Raw genomic sequence first — 19,413 nt, 5'->3', positions numbered from 1 at the left:
TGTATTTATACACGCACCCTCAGGGAAAAGGCTTTGTATCCTGGAATTAGAACACCAAAAGTCTTAACAGCTAGGCCCTGGAAACCAGGCTGGAGCCAGGACCCAGAACGTTACCTAGGAAACCAGATTGCTTTGACATCGGTCTAGTCACTTCCGACATCCAAAGACTAAATAGTGACGTCAGTTCCTGCAAGGAGCAACGGTGCTCTAGGATTGGCCAGACTTCTTATTTGGGCGGACGTCCCACCCTTTGACTGTTTCTGGTGGCTGAGACCCGGCTGCAGAGCGATGGCGGCTTTGACAGATGTGCAGCGGTTACAGTACCGAGTGGAGGAGCTGGAGCGCTGGGTGTACGGCCCGGGCGGGACCCGAGGCTCCAAGAAGGTGAGCGGTGCTGTTCAGGGTTCCGTTCCTGGGGCAGGACGGGAGCGGTCCACTGGCCCTGCCCCGGGACGAAACAACCACTTGTATCCCGTCGTGGGCAACCCAGCCTTTGGAATAACAAAGATCCGGGACCTCCCTGGAAAGAATCGGACCCTTGGGGTCCGTTCCCTTTGGGATTGGGATGAGCGGAGGCTCGAGGAGGATATTTAAGCCTTTTTGAGATGGGCTCAGTGACGACTTCTACTAAAACTCTACTCTTGGCGCTCATAGGCGCGCTAAGGAGACCAGACCAATTTAAAAACTGATTGATGGGAGTTTCAGTAAGAGCTGAAGGCCGCAGTGGAGTGTGGTTCTGGAGCCTTGAGAAATTAATTGCTAAATGAATTGCGCGGGGACACAAGAGCCCTACAGGCTGAGCACAGGTGGATAAAGAAGCCTCCGAGGGATGAGAGTTGAGTTGGCCCAGACAAGAAGGCCTAGGAACTGAGTCCTAGGTGTTCAAGGGTGAACGAACGAACATAGTGTCTGAATTTTGTGAAAAAGCTTAGGTGCCCTTAGATCCTTTTTTATGATGTGGAAACCGTTTATTGGAGAACTTCTGGTCGTGTCAGGAATTCTCTGGAGCTAACTACATCAAAGGTCTGTGTACTTTTTGTAAAATCATCACCAGTTGATTGTGTTACCACTTGAGAACCAGCTTTTCAAAAACACTCTTGATTTTCCTCTTATCTCTGGCTGCTAATATCAGGGTTTTGTTGTTGTTGTTTTGTTTTTTGTTTGTTTTTTTTGTTTTGTTTTGTTTTTCGAGAGAGGGTTTCTCTGTACTGCTTTGGAGCCTGTCCTGGAACTGCTGGCTCTGTAGACCAGGCTGGTCTCGAACTCACAGAGATCCACCTGCCTCTGCCTCCCGAGGGCTGGGACTAAAGGTGTGGGCCACCAACGCCCGGCTCCACACTATCAGTTTTATATGTGTCCCCCTCCCCATGTATTTGTCCCTTGGATATTAGTATTCTTCACCTTCTGCAAAAACAAAAATATTGACTGAACTCATCCATTTCCTCAGCCTGACGGGCTAGCTGACCCTGACTGTTGTTGGCTCATTTCGCTCCCACAGTTTGACATCATGTCTGCAGTGTGTATCTCTGTTCTGGATTTTCTATTCTGTGAAGCTTCCTAATGTTTGTCTGCTGGCCTTGTCCTCTGGGATATCCCACAGATATCTCAAGCTCACACCCTTAACTGTGCTCTGCCCTAAGCTGATCTTCCTCTGTGTTCTCTAAGATGAGGATGCACCATCTTCAGGATCCTAGCGAGTCTTCCATCTCCTGTACTAGACTTGATGTAGAGGGGATGGGGCTAGAGGTAGGCCAACCAATCTGTCCTCCAGCCTTGAGGGAAAGAAGAACTGGGTGAGGATATTTGCATATTTCACACCCAAACCTGGGACTTGGGAACCAGGAAATATATAGTATGTAAGGGTGCCCCATCACATCCTAAACTAGTTCATTACATCCCCAATTAGACACACACTGCCACCCGCATCCTGCCAAGGTTAACACGATTCAGTCCCTCTCCTTCCACATTTTTAAAGTGTTCCTGGAGATGAGACCTTACCATCCATAATGCAAGAGAAGGGAGACTAAATTATTGGAATTCAGAGGCATGAAAGTCTAGAGAGACAAGGATTCGCCCATATCTTTCTTTTTTCTTTTTCTTTTTCTTTTTTTTTTTTTAAGATAGGGTCTTTATTAAGTAGCAGTGGCCGTCCTGAAACTTGCCATGTAAACCAGGTTGGTCCTGAATTCACAGAGATCTCTCTGCTTCTGGAGTATTGGGATTAAAGGTTTACACCATTATATCTGGGTTCTTTTACATCTTAAGCCATGTGGTATACCTTGGAATTAACCTCTACTTCCTTTCAGGTGGCTGATGGTCTGGTCAAGGTGCAGGTGGCTTTGGGGAACATTGCCAGTAAGAGGGAGAGGGTGAAGATTCTTTACAAAAAGAGTAAGTACCTCTGTTAGGTGTGCAATTGCACTGCCTCCCATGGCTGTGTCCCTTCCCTCCAGCCTGTATGTCACTAGAGTAGCCCCTTGAGGATAGCAGGTAGATTCCTGTTGATGTGGTAAGTTGTGGTGTGCTTTCTTATGGGTAAATCCCAAGCCTGTGTCCAGTGTCCAGAGTTCTCCCACAAAGCTTTCCTTATTGGAAGAGGGGACAGGATGTGACATTTCTCCAGGCAAGGTTGGTTTATCCAAATGTCTTAAATTATTGTAGATAGTAATTTTCTCAGTAACTAGAAATTAGACAAAACCCTAGCTTTTTAATATTTATGGGGTGTGTGTGTGTGTGTGTGTGTGTGTGTGTGTGTGTGTGTGTGTAGTTGGAGGACAGCCTGTGGGAGTCAGCTCTTCTGCCATGTAGATTCCAGGGGTCAAATGTAGGTCGTCAGTTTGGCAGCAGTTACCTTTACCTGTTTGCCAGCCTCTAAATTTCCTTTATAAAATAAGGTTCCATTTCTGTTTTGTTTTTTTTGTTTTTGTTTTTTTTTTTTTTTTTTTTTTTTTTTTTTTTTTTCTATCCTGCTACATTGCTAGTTGAAGACCTGATCAAATACCTGGATCCTGAATACATAGATCGCATCGCCATACCTGATGCCTCAAAGTTACAGTTCATCTTAGCAGGTAATGCTACACTATGTGTGCACAGGCACCCGAGGGTATCATTTGTGGAGGAGGCAGGCAGTGATGGCTTTCCTCTTCTATCTTGTTATACATGTAGCCTGTCACCTACAACAATGCCAACAGTATGCCTAGTGACACTGTGGCTCTCCCTGTTTTGCCATGATAGCACAGGGCATTCCTTTTTGAATAGTACCTATTCCATTAGTGTCTGCAATATCATACGTATAGATTAACATATATGTGGAACAATTTGTCGGTGAGTTGGTTGGTTTTTGGGTGTTTTTCCTTTCTTTTTTAAGGTTTATTATTTTTTAGCCATGAGTTGGTGTGTGTCTGAGTACAGGTATGTACATATGAGTGCAGGTGCCCACAGAGGCCAGAGGCATCGTATCTCCCTGAAGCTCAAGTTACAAGTAGTTGTAAGCCACTTGACGTGGGTGCTGGAAACTGAACTTGAGTCTCTGGAATGGCGGGAGAGTTGTTGCTTTGTTTTGTTTTGTTTTTGGAGACAGGTTTTCTCTCTCCTTTTTTTTTTTTGACAGAATTTCTCTGTAGCTTTGGAGTTGGAAGTAGTTCTTATAGACCAGGCTGACCTTGAACTCATGAGATCCACTTGCCTCTGCCTCCCAAGTGCTAGAACTAAAGGCGTGTGCCACCACTGCCCAGCTAGAGTAGGCACCCTTAACTGCTGAGCCCTGCTGTTTATTTTCTAGAAGGTCTAGAGAACACACAGCAGGTTCCTTTCCCTTCCCCTTTGTGTTTTCCATGTTGGCAAATTATGGAAAAGGGTGGCTCTCACTGAAGGTCATCTTTCTTGGGAGAAAGCTCTAGGACTTTAGTATTCTAGGCAGAGGTTCTAGTCAGTCACTCATTCCACAGTAGAGTTTTCTGAGCACCTGTATGCATTCATTCATCCAGAAGACACCAAGATGGCATGTGGGCATGTGTGTAGAGTCTTAAGTACTTGGGAGACTGAGGCAAGAGGATTACAAGTTCAAAGCTAGCCTGAGTCAACATGGCATGATCCTAACTCAAAAAAAAAAAAAAAAGGGAAAAGAAAAATATTAAAGGGAAACAGGTAACATTTATTGATCATAAACAGGCTTTATTCTTGTACGAGATATACAATGGTGAATCAGAAAGTCTTTTGTCCTAGGAGCCTGAGCTTGTAACCTATCTTGGGAGAATGACAGCTGTATTATAACACTAAGGACCAGGGGTAGGAGGGGTAGGAGTTCTCAAAGGGCTCCTAGATCCATTGCCATGGCTCAGACACCAAGTTCAAGGACTCTTCCAGCCTCCCCATCCCTTTTTGTACTCTGCCTTGGGAAGTAGGCATCCACTTACACATGAACTACTGCATAGTCTCCTATATCATCTCTTCCTTTTTGCATTTTGTCCCATTTTCACAAACATTTTTGTCATATCACTTGGCCTGTATATGAGCCCCAGTATCTTCTATTTGCTAGGATAAAATCCTCTCAGTCTACCAAGCCTGACTTCCCAGCCAGTTCAGTGAATTCTTTCTTTCTGATTCCCAAGTATCCCTTCCTCCAATGGCTTGCATATGACAACCTTGCTCTTGAGTACCTTCTCTGTGGACTTCAGTGCACTGAAACCCCTTGAACATGATGAACCCAGAGCTTGCTGCTCTCCACACTGGCCTCTCCCGTTCTTTCTCAGCTCTCTGCCATTTGTAATTACCCATGCCTCCGAGGGCTGATGAACAGAACTTGTCCAAAACAGTCTGATGCATGTCTCCTTTCAGGTCTTTCCTGGGACCTTTGGCCTAGGGAAGCTATGTCCTGTGGCCTAGGAGCACTTGCTAAGGGATGGTAGGAGGGTGGAAGAGAAGGATCTGGAGTTAAAACTTGGGGGTAGGGGTTTGTAGAGACTGAAATGCTCTTGGCTCAAGATGGGCTAGGCAGAGGCACCCGGAAAAGGTCAGGTAGGATGGGAATGAACTCCCAGGGGAGGGGACCAGCAGGTATATATAGCTGCTGCCCAGAGCGCTGGGGCCCAGCTTTCTGTCCGCTGGTTCACAGCGGTAGCGATGCCCATGCTTGCCTCACTGCCGTTGTCTTGTCTTTGTGCTGCAGAGGAGCAGTTCCTCCTTTCCCAGGCGGCACTCTTGGAACAAGTGGATGCCTTGGTGCCCATGCTGGACAGTGCTTCTATCAAAGGTACCCTCTGCCGTTGCAGGTCCACTCTTGTGCTTGGGAAGGTGGTTGGTGGGGCCAAGGCTTCCCTGTATGAATGCTGGATATGTTCCTTACCTTTTTCCTACCCCGTGCTACCATACTATGGTTTAAATTCCCGAGTAAGAGCCTAGGGCCAGGACCTCAGGCAGTTTGGGCCAAAGAAGGACAATTGCACAAGCTCCAGCCATCCCAACTCTGGAGACTCCTGCTTTCTATTCCCTTAGTATCTCTCCCTCAGGATGTTGCAGAGCCCAGATTTTATTGTCAGACCTCCTGCCGGGCGTGTGAGTTTTTCCTGCTGCACTCTTAAAAGAGTCCCTGAGCCTGGGCTTTGACAAGCAGGCAGTGGCTTTAATTGAATCCAGATATCCATCTTGTCTGTCTCTAGAGGTATTTCTCTCAGCTCCCTCTCCCTGCCCTGATCAGCTACCCACTTGAGTATCTGACATCCTAAAGCTGCAGCATAACACAGTGGCCAAGGCTCTCAGCATAGGAGCCCTAGGTGTCAGTGTAGGGACCTGGTATTCATTGAGTCCACCTAAGCTCCTTAGGCTGGGAAGACCTAGCTCTGCTGGGCTGAGAGCAAAAGGGGTAGGGCCTACAATAAATAGGTAAAGCTCTCTTTACTTGGCCCTGCTCATAGCAAGCAATACTGAGGACTTTAAGGTTCTGTCTTCTGGGTACCTGTTCTTCCCTTACCCCACCCAACCCCACTCCATGGGTCCTGGAATAAGGCTGGAGTGGGCAGGGAGCTCTTCCACCACCTCCAGCTTACAGCGGTCGATGAAGCCTGGCGTTTGTTTAGCTTCTCTACTCAATACTCTAATCCTGCCGACGACCTAATAGACTATTGAGCAGTCCGGGGGGGGGGGGGGGGCAGGGCCCAAGCATCATTGGGCGGTGTGTTATGTTTTACAGCTGTTCCTGAGCATGCTGCCCGCCTGCAGCGCTTGGCCCAGATCCACATCCAACAGCAGGTACAGAAGGAGAGCGGGCTGGAAGGGAGGGTGGAGGTGATGAGAGGCCATGTCTGCTGACACTAGCAGGGTTGGGGGTGGAGAAAATGCCTAGACACTTGTGTTGTCAGCAGAGGAAATGTGGAGCTTTATCTTCTATTCCTAAATGCCCTAGAGAGGGAGAAAGGACTTGCCTAGGGCCACATCCAGGTCTCTTGCTTTCCAGAATAGAGGTTGAAGTTGAGAGGTACCAAATAATCCCTAAAATACCTTTTCTCAAATTCAAAGACTTTTTAGAAATAGGGACAAAGGGAATGGAGAGATGGCTTGGCCCTTAAGGTTACTTTCTCCTCTTGCTGAGGGTCTGGGTTCAGTTCCAAACACTGACATGGTCAGCATTACACAGTTACCTCTGTGTAACTTCAATCCCAGAGGATCTGACGCCCTCTTCTGGTCTTTTTGGGAACTGCATGTAATGGTGCACATATATAAAAGCAAACCACCCTAACACATAAACTAAAAATAAATAAATCCTTAAAAAACATAGGGGCAGCTGGACAGTGGTGGCACACTCCTTTAATCCCAGCACTCTGGAGGCAGAGGCAGGCAGATCTTTGTGAGTTTGAGGCCAGCCTGATCTACAGAGTGAGTTCCAGGACAGGCTCCAAAGCTACAGAGAAACCCTGTCTCAAGCAAGCAAGCAAACAAAAAACATAGGGACGGAAGAGAAGGGGATGTTAATGTGTGGAAACCACCCCTCCAGTTAGTCTTTGGACTGCTGCTTAGGGCACCTGGCCTAGGGCCTAGGGTGCCTGTTTTGCGGTTTGCTCCTTTCACTCTAGGTTATTTAAACACCATCTTTTCCGGGTTTGGAGGGAATGATGAGGCAGGGAGTTCGGTGGGAGATGGGGCTTTATCCCACTCCTTTCTAAGCTTTGCTTTGGCCTGCAGGACCAGTGTATGGAGATCACTGAGGAGTCCAAGGCTCTCCTGGAGGAATATAACAAGACTGTATCTTTTGTGCTTAATGGGCCCTCTCCCAAAGCCTGTTTCTGCTACCCCTAACACGCCCATCCCATTCTCTCCTCTCACGCCTTCACCGCTTTGGGCGCATGCCAAATCTCTGGGCTTCCTCATTCAGACTCCTGTTGTCACCTTGACTTGTGACCAGACGATGCTGCTCTCCAAGCAGTTCGTGCAGTGGGATGAACTACTCTGCCAGCTCGAGGCTGCCAAGCAAGTGAAGCCAGCAGAAGAATGACAGTTGCTTACCATGCCAGGCCAGGGAAGAGGACAGCGCCAGGCTCTGTGTCACCCTGTCTTTGTGAGGCAGAGACAGCATTGTATTTATTCAGAGTTCAAAGACTCCCTGTCTGCTCAGCTGGGGCTCTGAGGTCAGAACTTGGGTTACCTGAGTCATGCTTTGCACTCTCCATCAGTGTATTTATTCCAGTGACAATAAACTGCGGAGACCACTGAAGGAGTGTAATGGCTTGCTGATCTAGGATGGGCTTGGCTGTGAGAATTGGGGTGGTGAAGGGGAGAGCTGTCAGTAGCATCAGGGTGGGACCTGGAACTGTACTCCTGGTGGAGCTTGCTGAGAGATGTAGCACTCTCATCTGATTTTTTTTTGTTTTTCAAGATAGGGTTTCTCTGTATTGCTTTGGAGCCTGTCTTGGAACTCGCTCTGTAGACCAGGATAGCCTCAAACACACAGAAATCCGCCTGCCTCTGCCTCCTGAATGCTGGGACTAGAGGCGTGTGCCATCACTGCCTGGCTTGGGGCATTGCATATTTATTTATCCCACATTTGCCAACTACCCTCTAAGTATCAGATCCTTTGGCAGGTAAGGAGGGCACAGGTAGGGTCACCTCACCTGAATATAGGGTTTTGGGGGAAGACCAAGAAAGTGGTAGTCCTACTAGGTGGGGCTCAACATGCCTGGATGGTCATGGAGGAACAAGCAGGGACGTTCAGAGCCAAGGCAGCATAGCCTTGTGTCTAACTAATGCCAGTAGCCAGAAGAGGAGCCCAAGAGATTTGGATGTAGCAAGTATAGGATCTGGGAAGGAGGAGCAACGAACCTTGATGGGAAAGCTTGGATGAACTGTTTAAGCACTCCGCTCTACCAAGTGTATGCTGCCCTCTTGTGGTCTGAGGGAGTGTCTCGGCTCCTTCAACTACCTGTAGACCATCCAACCCGTAGTGTTGCTGGCACGCAAAATGCAGCAAGTCCAAAACGATCTGAAACTAGCAGTCATCATAGACTATTCCAACAAATAGTTCCCGGCTCTTCCCCAAAACTTCCTACGAGTTTTTGCCAAGTTAATTTCTTCTCAATTCTTGCCATTTCGGTGGTTAATCAACATATCTTTGGACAAATATTGGAGAGCCTATACTCTGGATACTGTACTAGGCTCCGTGGGGGCCCCTCACCCGCGGCTGAAGCGTTATGATAGTGTAGGGTATAGACCCCAGGATCACCAGTATCTATCTGTTGACCCCACTACCGGATCCTCCCCCCCCCCCACATATGCCAATCTATGGCCAATGAATTGTGAACAAGCGATTGCTTGGTCCCGACTGAAAACCGCCAGGGTTGTCCAGTGCCCCAGGATGAGAGCAAAGCTCAGAACTCTGTAACTAAGGGTATCGCCTGCTTGTGTCCACCAGTGCTTCAGCTTCACCTTCACTGATGCGGTGTGTCAACAGGTGACGCGCGCCATCCGTCGTTTAAGGGCACAAAGCCGCATTCTTCATGCGCAGGACTCCTCCGATAGCCGTTCTTCTCCCGGGCAGGGCGCTCTGAGGGTACTGGCGTGCTTCGGCATCCCTGGATGCAGCCAGCTGCGGGGAGCGGCTCCGCTGAGCCGAGCCGCATCCCGGGTCCCCTCAGGCCCCGCCCCCTGCGTGCGCGGCCCCGCCGCCCCGCGCGCTCCTGGCCTGCGCGCCATCTTGGCTACTCCGTGAGGGTTGAGCGTGTACTGGCAACAGTGGTAAGAGCCAAATCCCAGGGGCTGGGGACTCAGACGTGGGGAAAGGGGAGGTCTGCAGCCTGGGACAGCGGCCCACGACCGGGGAGCCCGCCAGGCCGTCCACGATTGGTCCGAGCAGTCGTCTGTGCGAGCCCCCACTCTCGAGTTCCTGAACCGCCTGGCTGAAGCCGGCCAACCCTGGTGATCTAAGGATGAGGTCTGCTCAGCCCGGCCTAGAGCCCGGAGGGGCCGGTGCTTTCTTTAGGGAGTACTTTGTGAGAGCCTGGGGCCAAGAGTCTTGGTTCTAGTCCCTGGAAGCACAAAGCGAGGGGCCTTGTCCCAGTCCTTAGAAGCCTAGTGAGGAACGGCTCTTGTTCTTAGAGTTGTGGCTGAGGAGGGGTCTGGGACCCAGCCCTGAAAGGCTTGAGCTGATGAAGCATGGCCCTACCCCGGATAGCCTGGTTTTGGGGGGAGTTTGGTTCTGACCGTGTACATGACTTGTGCAAGTATTTAGGGAAGGGTCTAGGGATAATTCTTGGCCCCAGCCTTGAGAAGATAGGGTGAGGAATGGGACCATATCCTGGGAGGGAGCGATGGAGGATGGACCTGGTCATAGTCCTGCCACTCATCTGACCCTTTCCCCCAGTGCACAGCAAGAGAGTACCAAAGCCACGGCAGCAGAATGGAACACTACCGGAGGGCTGGCTCTGTAGAGCTCCCAGCATCTTCACCAATGCCCCAGCTACCTCCTGACACCCTGGAAATGCGAGTCCGAGATGGGAGCAAAATCAGAAACCTTCTAGGACTGGCTTTGGGTCGGCTGGAGGGGGGGAGCACAAGGCATGTGGTGTTCTCAGGCTCTGGTCGGGCCGCTGGGAAGGCTGTCAGCTGTGCGGAGATTGTCAAACGACGGGTCCCAGGCCTACACCAACTCACCAAGCTTCGTTTCCTGCAAACTGAGGACAGCTGGGTCCCAGCCTCACCAGACACAGGCCTAGACCCCCTCACAGTTCGACGTCACGTGCCTGCAGTGTGGGTACTACTCAGTCGGGACCCCCTGGACCCCAGTGAATGTGGCTACCAACCCCCAGGAGCGCCCCCCGGCCTGGGCTCCATACCTAACTGTGGTCCCAGACCCCGAAGAAGGGCTCGGGACACCCGGTCCTGAAGACCAGCTGAGCCCGATTGTACTCTAGACCTGAATATCTGCCTTGTGTAAGAAGCGCAGTGTGACACTGAGCATGCCAGCCAGGCTTGAGTCCACTCAAGTCTTGCCTGCCCTCCCATCCCTCTGGTTTGGGGTGGCATTGCTATGAGGAATGGAAGGTGTGGGTCAGTGCTGAATTAAAGACTGCTTGAGAAGGGCTTACTCATCTACAGTATATCTGACTTGCCTTTTTTGACATCAGCCTAGGGAAGGGAGATAAAGGCCGTGCCCATTTGTTTGGCCTGCTGTGAGTAAGGGAATTGGAAGAGTGTGAGGCCCACTTTCCTTCACCCCCACCCCCCAGCTCATGGGCTGGAGGCCAGAAGGGTAGGTAGAGGCTGCTGCTGGGTGGATCTGGTGTCAATAAATTTCAGCAGTCACCTGGATGGCTTTTTGCCTCTTGCTTTAAGCTGGTTTGGGACTCAGCCAGGTCAGGCATTTCTCCCGTCTGTGGCAAATGTTTTAGAAAAGTGGGATCATGAACTCGGAGTTTGCCTGTCACGGTTTTAATCCTGGCTCTCCCACTCATAAGTTACTGCTTTGTGATTTTGGATAAAGTTACTTCCTGGACCTTAGTGCTCTCTTCTATGAAATGGGGTATAGAGGGTTTACCTCATTAGCATGCTTTTTAATAATTTATTTAAATTTATTTTACGTGCATTGGTGTGAAGGTGTCAGATCTGGAAGTGGAGTTACAGACAGTTGTGTGCTGCCATGTGGGTGCTGGGAATTGAACCCAGGACCCCTGGAAGAGCAGCCAGTGCTCCTAACTGCTGAACTGTCTCCATCCCACCCCCCCAGTTCGTGTTTTTATGAAGAGGTGTACATATTTGACACATAACACCTGAGTGCCTGATGCTGTATAATGTTACAAGTGACTTAAGTTTACAAACATGCTGTTTTCTTGTCTTGACAGTAGACCTTAACCCCACAGTCTTTCTTTGGGTGTCATTCTTGCCTCTTTTCCACTGCTGGATTTTTTTCTGCCTCACTTTGGCCTTGGATTCAGATTTACCGAAAGGGTCTGAAGAAAGAGAATGGTTATATTGGCAGTCAGCTGGCTCCAGGTAATAGGGTGGGATTGTCAGCAGCAGTGGCCTCAACAGCTGGTCAGCTACACTAACTGAATCAACGTGTCTAGTAACCCAGACGTCCAGTTACAAGCAAATGAAGTTGGGGCTGTGCTGGGTTCATGGAGCAGGAACCAGCTAGTTGAAGGTGTTGGGCAGAAGAGATTGGCATGCTGGGAGAAAGCTGGGGAAATTCGGGACTTGATACGGGCTTCAAGGAGGCACGAGTGACCCTAGGACCACAGAACTGGCTGGGACTTTAAACACTACATCCTTTGCTTTCCAAGGTGAGTTATCCCTCAGTGAGGAGGGGCTGGAGGGAAAGGGGCAAGTCAGGATATTGGGAGAGGTGAAGTCTCAGTAGCTACTCTACCAGGCCCTGTAAATACACAGGGTCCTGAAACCTGTAACATAACCGCCGAAGACAGTTAAACTGCTGTGCTGTGTTAAACTGCCAACAACTGCCTGACCTGGAGCTTTTGGCTGAATCAAAGCTTCGGCTCCTCAGCTCCTACCACGCCCTGCTCAGAGTATCTTCACTGTTAGCAGTTGTCAGTGTCACAGTCTCAGAACTTCGAACCATACTTCCTTATAGGTTATTGATAATTTTTTTGTTTTGTTTTGTTTTGAGACAGGGTTTCTCTGTATAGATTTGGAACCTGTCCTGGAACTTACTCTGTAGATCAGGCTGGCCTCAAACTCACAGAGATCCACCTGCCTCTGCTTCCCAGTGCTGGGATTAAAGGTCGTGCAGCCACTGCCCTGCAGGTTATTGATAATTTGACCTAGCAACCCATCCTGATCACTTTGCTTTGGCGGGTTGAAGAGATCACATGAAATAAACATAATAGCTTAGCTGAAGGGGCGACTCAGGATAACTGAGCTCTGGAGAGCAGAAGGGACTCCCAATTGGACGTCTTAACTAGAAATCACCTGAGAGTTCCAGAATGAGTGTGGAGGGAGTGTGGTCAGAAGCCCTTGAGAGAAGCCCTTGAGAGGTTCTAGGGTTCTTTCCCTAACTTTTGGCACCTAGAGAGTCTGCCTGGCTCTGATATCTTCAGGAGGAATATGCCGAAAGAACCGGAGATGAAGCCTGGGCAGTGAGTTCAAGTTTAGGAGAGAACCTGAGGGTTGTACATGATTCTGTCATTTCCCCTTAATTCACTGTAATATGGCTCCTGCTTCCATAATGACTTACAAAAGCTTTCTTGGGACAAAAAGTAAGGAGATGTAGGAAACCCCTATCAAAAAGTAGAATCAGGGCCAGGGAAGATAGTACAGCGGTTAAGCGCTCTGGCTGCTCTTCAGAGTACCCAGGTTCATTCCCAGCAGCTACATGGTGGTTTACAACCAATTTCAACTATAGTCCCAGTGAGACTCTTCTGGGGTGCAGATGTACAAGCATACCAAACACCCATGAACAGAAACAAGAAAAACAAACCACTTGTTCACTTCCTAGGACCCACCGGGCAGCTCACAACTGTCTGTAACTCCAGTCTCAAGGCATCTGATACCCTCTTGTGACCTCAGCAGGCACCAGGCACACATGTGGTTCACAGACATACATGTAGGAGCAGGGGCCAGTGAGATGGCTCAGAGGATGGACTCTCATCACCAAGCTTAACCTGATTTCAATCCTAGAACCCATGTGGAAAACAAAAGCTGCCTTCCACAAGTTTCTCTGGCCTCCATGCATATGCACACATAGACAAACAAATTTAAATGAAATTTAAGTAGGGTCAAAGAAAGGAAAGAGTTGAGGACAGGCAAGCATGCAGCCGTGTGGAGGTGACAGTGGGAAGTGAGTCCAGAAGTCCTCTCATCATGATGCAGGGGTCGCTATACAAGGGTGGGAAACGGTCAGGGAGTCTAAATAGTTGCAACTGAGAGATGACATGATCCGGCAAGACTTGAACTTGGATTTTCAGTAGCAGAATGTGGGCTCCACAGTACCCACAAGACAGGTGAGGCAGGAACAAATGAAGGAATAGTGGCCAGAGAGTAGGGCCGTGGTGGCCACACTGAGCTGGAAGGAATGCTCCAAGAGTACAGGTTTCTGCGGCCTGGCGGTCTCCTGAGCTGCCTGGAGTGGGTGAGGTGGGATGCCAGAGAGACAGGAAAGTGTAGCCGTGTTAGTCTCATGGGGCTTGTCATAACACTGCCGCAAACGTAGCATCTCACAGTTGTGGAGGCCAGCAGTTCAAAAGGTGGTTTTCCTTTTTCTGTTTGTTTATTGGGTGTGTATGCATGGATGGGCTACAGCTGACAGAGGTCACAGGACAACTTGCAAGAGTCATTTGTCTTCTTCCATCAAGTGGGACCCGGGGATCAAACTTAGGTCTCAAGCTTACCAGCAAGTACTTTACCCAGGGAGCAATCTTACCAGCCCCGCCCCCTTTTTGTCATGCATTTTTCCACCTAAATATAATTTGCCTCTTTAAAATAGTGTTTTGGGTATCTGGAGAGGTGACTCGGGGGCTAAGCACTGGCTGCTCTTTCAGAGGACTCCGGTTTGATTCCTAGAAGCCACATGGTGGCTCACAACCAGCTGTAACTGCAGTCCTAGAGGACCTGACATCCTCTTCTGGCCCCCTCAATCACCAGGCATATATGTGGCACACAGATATAAATGCAAGAAAAAAAAATACACAAAAAATTAAATAATATATAAATGAAATAAAATAGAACTTTTATTTATCATCTCCTGGTTACAGTGTGAATTCCAGATGTCTGCTTTATTTACTAAAGTAACCTAGCAATCTTGAGCCTGATCTGTACCAGGTAGGTTTACAGTAACCATTCAACGAATGGGTGAATGTTAGCCTCCAAATGTGGACACACATAGATCAGACTGTCATTCCCTGTTCCCTTGGCCCTCCATCCCCAGATTAGAGGGGGAGATCCAGATTTATTCACGGGATAGCCTTAAAGGACCCCTTGCCTGCCATCTTTGTTCATCTTTGGCTCGGTTTTTGCACTTTACGTTCTGACCACACTGATGCCTAATCTCTTCCAAACATTATTAGATTTTCTTCCTCTGATTTTTGTCCTAGATGTTCTCCCTTCAAATTCAAGTCTCTTCTAAAGCAATACTTGGAAGTTCATATCTGTAACCCCAACATTTGGAAAGCTGGAGCGCCAGGATTGCCTGAGATGATGTCTCAAAATACCCTAAGCACTTCTACCTGTGGCCACAAGGTGGCAGGATTCACAAAGAGATAGCCCATCTATCCTTTGTAAACTCTACTTTTCTAGAAACCCCAAGATAGAAAGAAGCAAAACAATCTAGTCTTGAAATTGGTCCTTAATAGACAAAGTGACATCTCAGCTGTTGAAAAAGACAGATAATGATAACCCACGGTGACAAACGTAGAACTTCCAGTCTCTGTGTAAGCTATAGACATGTTTGATGATTTCAGTATTTCACGTTTAAGTGAAATGGGACAGGCATAATAGGTACAAAGATTCAGGAAGTTCCTCACTGCAGAAATAAGATCCCCTCATCCAACACTTAGAGACAGGCAATATCTAAGAGAAAAAGAGGAGACGCTTGACTAGGAAGGATGGGGTGAAGGGAAACCATGAGCTGAGGCATAGGGGAAGACAAGAATGACATTCAAGGAAGGGCCTGTGAGGAATGAATCTCAGGATGGCGTAGGGCCACACTGTATACAGAAAGACCTGTACACTTGCCAGGGAGTTTGTACTTTATCTTGAGAGTAATGAGAGGTCCCAGAAGTCTGAGCAGGGCACGAGGTAAAATGTCAGACTCTTTTAGAGTGAGAACTTGCTGAGTGGAGGGAACACAGGGTTGAAACAGCAGTGAGGAAGCCAGGAAGAGATCAGCAGGCCAAAATTATGACTAGGATAGGCCCTGGGGAGCCCTTTCCAGCCTACAGGGCCGCTCATGCCTGTGTGTTACTCTGAAAGTGCTATTAGCCCTCTGCCCAGCGTATGAGCTACCGTACCCTCTGTTCTTTTGAACTCTGTCCTAGCTCCTCGTGTTATTTTGGCTAGAATCAGGGTCTTGGTCAGCTTCCATATTGAGAGGCCACATCATCTATGTTCCTCACTGTCAGTAGCTTACCCTGCATGGTAGCATCTCTCAGTGACCCTCATGTGTCCTCAGTATTGCTAAGGGGCCTCCCCTACCAGGGAGCCAGAGTATTAGTCACTCTGTGCCACCTGCAACCTCCATCTACCAGAGTGCACTACTCACATGCCTGCGTGTGCATACATATTGATGAGGAGAGGGTGTACCACCAGGAAGAGGAACCCCAGGAAATGGGAGAATAAAAGGCACACTTGGAGGTATGAATGGGAGGGAATGTTGTCTACCAGGTCTCACGGGTTCAGGTGGGAGCCATAACCACGTACTTGGAGCAGGAGGCACCAGAGAAAGCCCATGAGTAGGAATTGAGGAGTCACCTTCATTCCGTCTCATGAATATGCACAGAACCTGTTGAATTATGCAGATAGAAAGGATGTAAATGTGTATGCAGATTTGGTGCTGCCCTCGTTGTTGCTATGGAAACAAGTGACTAGCAAGGAGGGGCACACCCTGGGGAGACCTGGGCAGAGCCTGAGACCAGGAGCCTCCGCTGGGCCACCTGCTCTTCCTAATCATAATATTTTTGATCTGTTTCTTTGCTCCGTTCTGTCTTTGTCTGCCTGACTCCCCTTCCACTTCTCTGCCTCTTTTGATCTCTCTCTCCCAACTGTTTTTTTTTTTTTTTTTTTTTTTTCTTTCCTCCTCCTGAGTTTCCCTGCCAGAGTCTCTCTGTCTCTGACTTCCGGGCCCTTGTGTCTGTGATCGCATGACTTTCCCTCGTGCGTCTACATCTGTCTCACGTCTCATGTCTCTGTCCACACTCTGGTTTTTGTGCCTGTGTCCCTGAGAATGGTATTTCTTGGTCTGCCTCTTCTCAATTGCTCTGGTCTGTCTTACTGAACCTTTTGTCCCACAATTTGTCTCTGATGGGAAAGACAGGAAGCCACACATCTGTCCTTGCCTGATGGGATGCACCACCCCTGGACCAGCTGCCCACATGTTCTAGGATTCCTAAGCACTTTCCCCACATAGAGTCCTGTTTTGAATCCGGCCCCTGTCACAGCACTGACACAAAATCCTCATGACAGGCCTTGGCTGGCGGTCAGGATGGCAGGTCTCTGTCCCAGCCTTGGACTGCTGTGGGACTGTGCCCAGTAACAAGATCCTCATGACAGGCTTTGGCTGGCGGTCAGGATGGCAGGTCTCTGTCCCAGCCTTGGCCTGCTGTGGGACTGTGCCCAGTATTCCTGCCTCTCTGGGTTTATCTTCCCAGCACTCCTTGAAGCTGATGGGCACCTTGAGGCAATGATGTGTTGAGAAAAGGGAAATGAGAGAAGACTCTTAATTGCTTGCCCACCTGGCCCTCTGCCCAAAAGCTGACGTGAGGGGTCTGGCGTAGGCCCAGGTGTGGGGGTGTTTGGGGCCAGTTGAGACCCATCCTGGTCCCCAGTAAAGACTCCTTGCCGAGCCCCAAAGTTGAGCCTCAGCCTCTCTGTGGCCTGCCATCAGAGGCCTCAGCCTCAGTCATCCACTTCCTCATTTGGGGCCCTCTAACTGCCTCTCCCTCCTTTGGTTCCCATTTGGTGAACACCTATTCTGCACCGTGCCCCCTGCCTTAACAGGTAGGTTGGTGACACAGAAACTTGGAGATTTTGTGCATCAACAATCAGAAGGAGATCTTTGGCCTGATAAAGAGCCCTCTCAAGGTTTCTTCGCTCTGGCAGCCTTAGTTTGGGAACACAAAGTTAATGCAGGTGCAAAAGTCATGGCACAGGGGCTGGAGAGATGGCTCAGTGGTTAAGAGCACTGGCTGCTCTTTCCAGAGGATCCTGAGTTCAATTCCCAGCACCCACATGGCAGCTCACATCTGTCTGTAACTCCAGTTCCAAGGGATCTGACACCTTCACATCAATGCACATAAAATAAAGTTAAATGAATTATTAAAAAAAAAAAAAAGCAAGTTGTGGCTCAAATGTGATTGAGGAGATCTAGGACAGACACTTCTGTACAGTGTGTGGAATTGAGTGTGGGAGGTTCCGGAATGTGCAGGAAGCTACTCTATATGAAGGCAGAGGGCTTCCCCCTTTGGTCTCCAGCTCTGGGCAGGTTGCCTTACCTCCAGGAAGGCACTAGTCGTGGGGGATCTGGCCTGGACCCAGGTGTGGGGGTGGCAGAAGCAGTCAGGACAAGTCCCTCTCCTCCAAGAGGTGGAGGGGCCAAAGCCCCCAGCTCTCCCACCCATCCATCCAGGGAGGACCGTATAGTGGAACATTCCCACCACTCCACTGTGATTCACCCATGTTCAGGCCCAGGCGTGATCCTGCTACCAGGAATCCCATGTTTGAAGTTTTAACCCCCCCCCCCGGCCCACCCTAGCTGTGCCAAGGGAATAGAAGAGTCAGACAGAGCTATGGGGTGGGTGGAACAGCAGGTCTATAGAGGCAGACACAGGAAAAGCAAAGATCAGGAGAGAGATGTAGGGCTGGGGATGACCAGCCTCAGATGAGAGATAATATAGACAATGAGAGAAAGCCTGGCAGAGGAGACCCAGCCACACAGATGACGCCAGCTTGTGGAAGGCTCAGTACTGGCCAAGCCTAGTGGTAAGCACTCTAGGGGCTGTCTCATTTAACTTAATCTTTATGGCAGTCTTAGGAAATAGATGATGCTGTTATGATCCCATTTTATTGCTGGGGTAATTGAGGCTCATTTTCCTTCTAAAGTAATTGAGACATTAAGTCACCTGCCTGGGGCTTCAAAGGTGGAAAGCTGTGAAACAGGTATCTGAGAGCTAGGGAGAGAGACAGAGACAGAGGTGGGGGACAGACAGACTCCCATACCAACCCTCTTGGGTAATCTGGAAATCCGGGAATCTTCAGGCAGCTGTTAGGGGAGGGAGTTCCCACCAAGCTGACAAAAGGAAAGCAACTTCTGGATCTTCTTGTCAGTGATGGAGGAAGGAAAGGGAAGAATGGAGGGAGGGAGGAGGAGAGGGAGGGAGGGGAGGGAGGGAGGGGAGGCTCCCACCTCGGGACATTCCTCAGCTGACCCCTCTCCTCCCCGGGCTGCTTCAGAGCAGCCAAAGCCTCCTAGTGAGGGGCCCCTGTTGGAGAATTCTTCCTTTTCCATGCATTTATTGAGCACCTGCTGCTTGCAGGGCCGCCCTGCCCCCACACGCCCACCTCCTCCACCCCTGTCTCCTTCCCCCTGGAGAAACCCTTATTGTCTAACTTCAACCTCCCAGTATCACCTCGGCAAAAAGCAATTAAGACTAGAATCTGGGACACTTCAGAATAAGAAGGTTAACATAGTATACACGGAGGTTCTTGAAGCACAGAGAAGAGGCCCCCAAGGTCTGGATTGGGTGTCTCTGGTTGGAGGTCCCCTCTAGTTAGTTTGGAGAGGAAGGTCAACAGCCCAGCTGGTGGGGGCCTGAGAGAGCCAGCCTGTCAGCAACAGGGGGGATCGGGGTAAGAAGAAAACCAGGAGCTGTCCTGGGGGAGCCGGGGAGTTGGCGTTATGGTTTCTAATGTCTTAGCCCTGGTTTCAATTACTCTCAAGGTCCCCAGGGTTCTCCCACCGCTGAATGCAGGCTCCTGAGCTTGAAGAAGGTTCCAGAGTCTCTTGGGGGAGTCCAAAAAACTGGGGGCTCTGGGGTAGAAGCCTAGGGCTTGGAGGGAGCCTTTTTTATACTCTTCTAACCTTGTACATAGCTGTGTGAGGCCCCCCAGACCACACAGGGCTCACAGAAATAGTGGGGATCTGGGGAAAAGCAGTGTACGTGCTGCTAGTGAGCAGGGTCCAACCAGTCCCTGAGCCCCATCTTGGTCCTGCAGCCTCCAGCCCACTCCTGCCTCTTACAGCTAGGGCCTGGTCTCACCAAG

The 19,413-nt window shown here is 49.5% G+C and overlaps 2 protein-coding genes across 2 annotated transcripts; both read left to right on the top strand.

The window, feature by feature from the left end:
* Window positions 1-215: 215 nt before the first annotated feature.
* Window positions 216-7,705, top strand: Dctn3 (dynactin subunit 3). Its single transcript, XM_051187585.1, has 7 exons — window positions 216-384; window positions 2,307-2,391; window positions 2,982-3,068; window positions 5,168-5,251; window positions 6,188-6,246; window positions 7,177-7,236; window positions 7,397-7,705. Exons 1-7 carry the CDS (start codon window positions 289-291, stop codon window positions 7,484-7,486), a joined length of 561 nt encoding a protein of 186 aa, XP_051043542.1. The 5' UTR covers window positions 216-288; the 3' UTR covers window positions 7,487-7,705.
* A 2,130-nt stretch (window positions 7,706-9,835) lies between these two features.
* Window positions 9,836-10,570, top strand: Rpp25l (ribonuclease P/MRP subunit p25 like). The gene has a single exon (XM_051187584.1). It carries the CDS (start codon window positions 9,884-9,886, stop codon window positions 10,367-10,369), a length of 486 nt encoding a protein of 161 aa, XP_051043541.1. The 5' UTR covers window positions 9,836-9,883; the 3' UTR covers window positions 10,370-10,570.
* Window positions 10,571-19,413: the final 8,843 nt, after the last annotated feature.

This window comes from Phodopus roborovskii, unplaced genomic scaffold (assembly GCF_943737965.1).
Source record: "Phodopus roborovskii unplaced genomic scaffold, PHOROB, whole genome shotgun sequence".
Taxonomy (NCBI): domain Eukaryota; kingdom Metazoa; phylum Chordata; class Mammalia; order Rodentia; family Cricetidae; genus Phodopus; species Phodopus roborovskii.
The sequence above is the reverse complement of the archived record's forward strand: the minus strand, read 5'-3'. Positions and strand labels throughout refer to the sequence as shown.